Genomic DNA, 8,896 nt, shown 5'->3' with positions numbered 1-8,896 from the left:
GCAGCTAGTGAGACTGGAAAAACTCACATCCGGGACCCTAACTATTAGCACTGGTGCTCCTCAGGGATGCGTTCTCTCTCCACTGCTCTTGTCCCTGTACACGAATGACTGCACTGCTAAAGACCCCAGTCAAGCTCCTGAAGTTTGCAGATGACACAACAGTCATCGGCCTCATCCATGATGGTGACTAGTGTTCATACAGACGGGAGGTTGATCAGCTGGCTGTCTGGTGCGGTCACAACAACCTTGAGCTGAACATGCTCAAAACAGTGGAAATGAAAGTGGACTTCAGGAGAAATCCCCCCACTCTCCAATGGAGTTATTCTACTCCAATAGAGGATTATTGATGCCCCCTGCCCACCCTCCAAGTCTTGTAATTCTCCAGAGTGAGGAAACATGCAGGTAGAATCACTCTGGATCCCACATACCCTGCCCACTCCCTCTTTGAACTGTTGCCCTCTGGCTGGCGCTACAGAGCACTGAGTGCCAGGACATCCAGGCACAAGAACAGTTTTTACCCTCAGGCCATTTTCCTCATGAACAATTAAATTGCCTCAGGACTCCCCCATAGTGCAATAATGTAAATACATATTTCATGTTCATATGTAAATTCACTCATATTTAATTCAATAACTGTACATATCCCTACCTTGCACATACATTACCTCTTGCACATGTACATATGCCATTCTGTTATATGTCCTATTATTTGTGTCTATATATACTCTAACCTTGTTTTATATTCTGTGTCTCACTGTAATGTTCTGTGTGCACCTGTTTCTCCTATCACCAAAAAAAAAGGAAAAAAAAAAAAAAAAAAAAAGGAAAAAAAAAATTCCATGTGTATATGAGAACATTTGGCAATAAAGTTCATTCTGATTCTGAAACATTACATTTGTACTCCAGTGATGGTTAGGCTTGGGTTGGGAGGTACAGTTAAAAAAATATGCATTCCTCTTCACTATATTAAGCCTGTACAGCTAAAAACAACTTGCTTCACAACTCCCTTTTGGCACCCCTCCATGGACATTAAACCCAGAAAATGGATTTCACATGTGCCCATACACCCAACAACAGTTACAGCTTTGACCACTGGGGGCAGTGCTTCGAATTTCAGTAAGCACAGATGGATTTTAGCTAAAGAAAAGTCAACCTAGTGTTTCTGATTTCACTGTTGGATCAGTCTGATTGTTGCTAGAAGCATTTTTCATTTTACTAATAAGATTTTGAATTGATCTATCCAGTAACCATTCTGACTAGTTACATTTGACAAGTAAAAAAAGCAGTTCCAACTAGTGAAATGAGAAATTTTATGAACAACATTTGGAATAGACACTAGTGCTTAATAAATAAGCACTAGTATCTAATAAATATACACTCACTCAGCACTTTATTAGGAACACCTGTACACCTACTTATTCATGCGATTATCTAATCAGCCAATTGTGTGGCAGTAGTGTAAAGCATTAATAGTATGCTATAAACAGAATAGTATCTCAGAATACACAGCACATCGAACCTTGAGGCGGATGGGTTACAACAACAGAAGACCACGTCTGGCACTTTAGTAGGCCCATAGTGTTCCTAATAAAATGCTCAGTGAGTGCAACTACTACTAAACTGGAACAGATTCTAGTCACTATTGGAATACTTAGTAGGAATAAAAAATAAGTACTGGTAACATAAAAATAGATTTTAGTAAGCTTTAAAAAGTATGCCGGTAAAGGTGTTTACACGCAGACCGAAATCAGGGTAATGGGCAAAAATCTGTCTATGTAAAGGAAAACCGTTGTACGTTTAAAGTGTTTACATGACCTTACATGTTGTCCGCTTATTAAACATGATCGGTGAAAGATGTAAACGCGCTCACTCTCTGCACTCCCATTGATAGTCGTTGAGTTGCTCATTTGAATAAAGTTGAGCTCAGCTGTGCTCTTGTCACCAGAAATCACCAGCTCATTAAAAAGGAATGACTTCCAGTTGCTTTGTCGCTGTAATTCGCAGCAAAATTCTAGGTAAAAACAAGTGATAATCTGATCAGACAGTCTTAAGGATGAGCAGCATGGGGTGGCTTCACGTACAGTCTTCAAGCACCATGTGCTCAGCTAATGACATCTGCAATAACATACAGACTATGGAGACAGGCAGAGATAGGAAAGAAAAACAGTGTGAAATGCCAGAACAGACCCTAGGCTTTAGCTAATAATTAAACTATAGTGTTTGTATGTGTGACTGAGATAGAAAAAATGTTGTAGGGATTACAGTGAATGGGAATGTCCGCGTTGATTAATGCTTCTGGAGGGTGATGCAATGGTCAGGCAGCCTCAGACAGTGTACAGCACCCTCCGAATAGTCATTTATTAAATAAGTCAAATTTTTTTCATTATGGTTAATTACAGACCACACTCTCTCTCTATTCTCTAAATAAAAAGCACACTGGACTAATTTATGTATAAAAAAATGCCTTTATTTATACAACTTTAAAAAATCAATTTAAAGCACAAAGACTTTAATAAACATTTGTCCTGCATAAAAATGATCGCATGTGCACATTGTGCTTCCACAGTAAAGTCTGTACAACCACTGTGCATGCAGCTATTGCGATCCAGTTATACCATTTATTGCATACACATGAAACCCCGCATGTTGATTTATAAAGCATTCATGAAAAAAAAAAAGAAAAAAAAAAAAAAACGGAAGAAAGAAAAGGGGGTGGGGGAGATTAACCACAACTCTACAGTTTTACAATTCTAAACAGTAGCAGCTTTCAGAGGAGGGCTTTGCAAATTGTCCAGAGCAGAAATATTATTGAAATGAAAAAAAAAAAAAAAAAAAAAGATGAGAATAAATGAACGTAAGAAACTATAGTTGTGCTTTAATGTTGTTACTCCAAGGAGTTCACTCAAATGCAAACAACAAGGCTTGTTAAAACCCAACTCAAATAGGAGGCTGCTTTAAAGCAAGGCCTACAAGAACAGATCTGCTTTTCCAACTCTCACTTTTCCCTTTTGAAATATGAAGCACTGAGCACTAGCTCTCTACATCAAGAGTTGCACACATCCCCATAGATAGTGGTGATTAATAGTATTTCCTGTTCCCTTCTCTACACATTTTCTATTATAGAAATCTTAGACTGAAAAAATAACTGTATCAAAAGGCATTTCCTTGGAGGAGGAAGGCATATATACCACCCCAAAACATTCCTTTTATTACATCTTTTCCAAAAACAAATACTAGAACACATGCACCATGGTCTTCCATATACAACAACACAAAAACAAAAACAGATAAACAATAACCCAAACTTTAAATACTTTGGTTTAAACAAAATGTAAGCTTTCTGAAGTTTTCCCTCTTAACATACTTTTGTCCGCCCATTAAGTGACAAGTATGAAATGTGCATAGTATTATTTGTGAGATCAGTATTAGTGAAAACTAGCAGCAACCTAGTTTTCATGGGAAAACTAATGATTTTTAAACTGAAAATGGGTTAACACAGAGGTATGCCTTAGGGCTTAAGCACTGAGAATAGCCCAGAGTCTCTAAACTATATCTATACCAAACAAACATCAACAAACCAGCATCTTTGACGTCAAACATTTAGAAATGTCAAATTGTTCTACTCTGTCTGCTTGCCATTTATCTTCTGAACAAAATCTAAAGCTAAAAGCCCACATTGGAATGTGAACATCTGTTGGAGATGGTTCTGAACAGCAGGTTGGCAGATAATGGGAGTGTCTCTGCATTTTAGCTGCTGTGGTCATGTGGGATTAGAACAGACAGGACACGGCCAGGTGGAGGTTTTACTGCTGAGGTAAAGTGGCAGATCCCTCTGAGAAACATCGGGAAGTGAAATGGCTAAAACACTTCCAAACTCAAAATACTGTATGTCAGTCTCCAGGCACTCCAGACTCTTGGGTGCACTAGCCAGGGAGCTGTTTAAATGATTCTGTCTATGTGGGAAGACATTTAGATACCAAATAGATGTTATGCTTTTAAATGTGGATAATTTCATTTTTTAAATGATAAACGTAGTGACCATTTCTGCTTTTAATACATGAAAACCTCATTTTATTTATATTCATTTTACTTTTGCTTGGCTGAGATACAAGATATTCAACTGAGCGTGAGAATAAACACTCTCATTCTTTTGCTCTACATAATGTACGCAATTGTGTTGCTTGACATTCATCACCCAAAATATGGAATTAGATGTTACCTTAAACAATACAGTAGTCCTTTCAAATTATATAGAGTAAATGGGTATAGCTACAATAAACTTGGAGTCAGAGAAATCCTTACAAATGATTCATTGTCATCAAAGCATGAGATGTAGAAATGAAATACTAAATTGGTGTTGGGATTGAAATCCTAATTCAATCACAAATGCTTCTAAAAAGATATCCCAACAACACACACACCACACAAGTAAAGTGCATGACTAGTTTATATGTAGTACAATTCAACTGATGTTTGACATTTAGATTACACGGACAAACACCATGGCCAACAAAACCATTTTGTATTCCTTATGTTAATGTGCTGATTTCACCTTTATTAGTGCAGTACAGCGGTGTCAGGGTGTACATCATAAGAACTACATTTATGTGTCCCTAAATTTGATGTAATCGTCAAGAAAATGACCTACAACCTCTCTAAAGCTTTAAGTGCATTATGGGCAGGTCTGGGCCACATTAGTGACAGTCCAGTCTGATTGTGGTTAGGGTTTGACTGAGCAAAGGATCATGATATGCAGACTGAAGTCTGGACAATGAATCATAGTGTGTGGCTTCAACTAAAGGTGTCGTGTTTCCCTCCAATGTCAAACTGACCGAGTAAACCTTAACTGTTCTCTGACATTTAATAATGCTACACTTGTGGACATTTTCAGCATTTTTCTCTACAGCTTGTATGCATTAGTATTCCGCTATTGGGCTATGAACTTTAATAACTTAAATCTATTGCAGCTAATTTTTTATTTATTTTTTCCCTCTACAATCATTTCAACTGCTTATTTTGCCCATCTGGTTACTAATTATTTTCTGAGCTTTACTTTGGAAGAAGCTTCTGAAAGCTGCTTTGCGATCCGTTGTTTTGACTGAAGTGTGCCCAAAAGTGGCAAATCTCAGCAGACACATCTCTCACTCAAACCTGCAGGTCTGGAGCTTTGATTATTAAATAACCAAAGCCCTCCCCCTCCTCATCCAGACACATGCTGCAAGCAGCTGTGTTTGCTTCTAATTAAAACCTCAGCACAGACACAAGAAGCACTGCAATTACAGTCTCAAACTGAAAATCAGAGGGCTACTAGAGTGTTCAGTCTTTTTTTTTTCTCAAGACACTGCAGCAGATTGCGGCTAGCAGCTTTACACTTGGCCTCCTCTGGCTCTTCCTGTGGCAGTCATGAAGAGGATTTGAGAGCTTGAAGAGATATTAGAGGCCTCCTGTGCTCTAGTTGTGCTTGGCCCTCCCTCCTTTCAGGTAACTTTTCCAGCGCTTGATGAAGTCCCTGAAGATAGGCGAGTTGTCAAAAGAGCCCAGGAGCTGTAGCTGGTTGATGTGCGTTGTATGGTAATCCCAGCGAGCCAGGTTGGGTGCCGTGCCCAGTATAAAGTGGCGCAGATCATAGATGGTGCCCGACCCTGTATCGTACAGGGGCAGCATCACTTTGAGGGACTCCATCCCCTTGCTGTACAGCTGACCTGCGTCCCGACCAAGTTTCTCACCGGCTGTTTGTGCCAGGTCATAAAGGCCTATGAGGGAATAGATGAACCCATTCAATACAAAGGAGCTAGGGATTGTGGGATACTCCTCATACCAGTCATATTTATTCATGAAAACAGCTTTTACTCCATGCTGCTCTGAGGGCAGTTTGAAAGGTCTGGTGGCACGCAGAGCAGACTTTAAGTAAGTGTCATCTTTTGTGATCAGATAGGCACGCACTAGAGTAGACATTGCCTGTCCTTGAGCCATGGCAGAATACCAACCAGACTCCAGCGCACTAAAACCATCCCCAAGTTTACGAGTCACCATGATTGGCCAACCACCACGCTCGTCCTGGTTGCGCACCAACCAATCACTAGCAGCAAAAAAGGCTGCCATATGTGAAGTGGTGGAGATAGTGATATTGTCTATTGCTCCGTGACCATGTAGCACTATCTTTACGACATGCCGAGGCATGGTCTTGGTGGCTTTGACCGCCTTGGTGTTGGAGAGGCCAATGCCTTTGCGGAGGTCTGTGAGAAGGTCGCGGGTGACCATAGTCCATGCAGTCCGAGGGCCAATGCCATAGGTGATGTCACGATCCTTGAACGAAATAAGCTGAGTGGTGGTGACGTAGTGGATAACAAATGGAGGCCCTTTTTCTGTGGTCTCCAAGACGACAGAGACGCTACCATTAGATGTAAACTTCAGGTCAAAAGAGATGATGAAATCTTTCATGTTGCCAAGAGGAAGTGAGATGCCCTCTGAGTTTTCTAAAAAGAACAACAGAAAAATAAAATATGTTACAACAGCTTGTAATGTCTTGCACACACGCACGCACGCACACACACACACACACACACACACACACACACACACACACAAGTGACTAGTGCTTGTGAACACTGAAGGTAGTGTGTGGTCTTGAAGGAGCAAGGTTTCATGTGACACTTTCTCCTGGGGTTAATTAAACAGACAAGTTAGAGGCTGTGAGACAGCTGGGCTCCAACTGTGATAGAACAACTGAAAAATAATCCATCTCATATAAAACTCGTTTCTCCTGGAATACTGTAGAACACACTGCAATGCACCTCAGAGTGAGCAAATCAGAGTTTCCTATCTCTTAAAGACCTTCATCTCCCTTTCAACAGAAATGCATACTCAACACTTCATCCTAAAGTCATCTCTCATCATTAGCATCACATCCCTTTACCTGCCACTCTCTCTGTTGCATTATGACAAGCAGAACATAAAGTAAAACTCCTTATACCCTCTACTGAGGAGATAGAGAGAAAAAACAGAAGCATGAGAAGTGAGAGAAAGGGAATAGGAGGTTGAGTAAGTGAGCAAGAGAATATTAACAGCATTAAAGCAACAGAGAAAATAGGCCAGAGGAGGGATAAAAGACAAAAACAAATGTAAAGGTAAAGAGAGACAGCCGAGGACATTTATGCTCAAGGAGCCTCCTATCACTATTTAATGCACTCATAAATCTATTACTTAAGGCAATGCAGAGACTAAGTGGATTTGTACTGTCCTGCTCTGATTCCTCCTCCCCCCCCAAATACCAGTGATGTGGACAGAGGGAGGAGGTTGAAGGGAGCGCCAGGCTGGAGCCTTGGGCCCAGCATGTCCTAGTTGGCCAAGCTCTAATCAATGCTCTGGGTGATGACACCAATTACTGCCTACCAGCACAACATCCCAGTTAATTCTAATGACCACTGATTAACTCTATGCTAAAAAACAGCAGGGTGTGTTCAAAACCTTAAAAATGCTGTCTTATTATGCAGTACCCTGAGGGAAGAGAGCATTAAGGCATGTCCGAATCTAATGCTCACGTGACATCCTTCCTACTGAGATGGCTCCAAATGGTTGTTTTCAAAAGGAAGCATAGTTGTATTTAAGGCTCACCATTAAGCTATTCAAGGTACTTTTCTTTTGGACAAATAAAACTGATGTTACTTGTCTGAAAGCTTAAGTCACTTGCCCAAAAACAGGTTTTCTTCAATACAGAAACAAACTCTATGGAAGCACAAGATACTTCTAGCTATGAAAGCTCAATTTCGTGCATCACTGTTCCGAAATGTATCAGAGACCAATTCATAAATCAACACCAGTATGAGTTGCATTCTCAGCGTTGCCGCAATGGGCACTATAGTGGACATTAATGTGCACTGTACCCCAACAAACTGTGTGTGCGGTTCGGCATATGATTGAAAAATAAAAATGGTGTCCAAAGGAGTGGTTGAAAGTCATTTCACTCATAACTGTACTTTATTTTTTAACTTAAAATTCTATTTCTACTAAGAAATAAGCATTGTTGTCAGATATATAAATATTCACTTATCTTTAAAGTCTAATGCCAGTTTACTTATTAGTTACCTTCATATCAAAAGGCTTTTTTAAGCCACTGGCTGTATGGGAACTGCCATCAGTTTCAAACACACCCTCAGTGTAATGCTAACTAGAAAATACATGAGGCTGGGTGAAATGAGAGCAGGAGCAGAGTATGTTTTGAAGTTTTGTATGTGTTTGTGTGCATGCCCAGCGGGGCAGTGCAAAGATTCTGAAAAAAGTGATAAAAGAACACAGAAGAGATAGAGTGAGAGAGACTAAAATAAAACAGGGTGCAATAGATAAGAACAGATAAAAGCAATTGTTAAGGAAAATGGAAAATGAGAAAATAAGAGTGGTTTATGGGAATATAAGGAAGGGAAAGGTGTGGAAACCAGATTGAAACGTGAAGGTGATAACGTTATGAGGGTGGGGGAGATAATCCAAGAAAAAAAAACAAAAAAAACATTACAGTGCAAAATAAACAAATGAATTTTAGAAGAATTTAAAAAAGAATTCTAGGTTAACTAAAAATGCAGAAAATTACAGTAATGATGTAAAGAGAAATTCAATGCATGAAGCTCAATGTCTGCTGTGGTACCTGGAGCGCTGAACTGTCGCACTGACGTGGCTCTCGTCTTATCGTAGACTCTGTTGAGAGCGCAGCCCTTAGGGACACTCCACGGGCCAGACCTGCTGTCTCTCTCCTCCGCTGTGTCATACACCTCCACATGAGGCGGCCGCTCTGTCAGGTTCTTACTGTAATGACTCAGGCCATACTGAGCTATCTGAATAGCATAGAAATACCCTTGAGGGCCCCACTGGGTGGACAACGGTACTCCTGTTGAGAGGCGAGGAA

The 8,896-nt window shown here is 40.2% G+C and overlaps 1 protein-coding gene across 2 annotated transcripts in view; it reads right to left on the bottom strand.

Annotated features, from left to right (window-relative positions):
* Positions 1-2,816: 2,816 nt before the first annotated feature.
* The window catches only part of LOC127416399 (D-glucuronyl C5-epimerase B), a 101,401-nt gene continuing 95,321 nt past the window's right edge, over positions 2,817-8,896 (bottom strand). For both annotated transcript variants that reach the window (XM_051655746.1, XM_051655755.1), the window contains 2 exons: positions 8,639-8,878; positions 2,817-6,476 (listed from right to left, as the gene is read on the bottom strand). In XM_051655746.1, coding sequence (XP_051511706.1) covers positions 5,452-6,476; positions 8,639-8,878 — 1,265 coding nt within the window. In that variant the 3' untranslated portion in view covers positions 2,817-5,451. The remainder of the gene's footprint in view (positions 6,477-8,638; positions 8,879-8,896) is intronic.

The sequence above is a fragment of the Myxocyprinus asiaticus genome, chromosome 2, assembly GCF_019703515.2.
Source record: "Myxocyprinus asiaticus isolate MX2 ecotype Aquarium Trade chromosome 2, UBuf_Myxa_2, whole genome shotgun sequence".
Taxonomy (NCBI): Eukaryota; Metazoa; Chordata; class Actinopteri; order Cypriniformes; family Catostomidae; genus Myxocyprinus; species Myxocyprinus asiaticus.
Note: the sequence above shows the minus strand (reverse complement) of the source record. Positions and strands in the feature narration are given on the sequence as shown.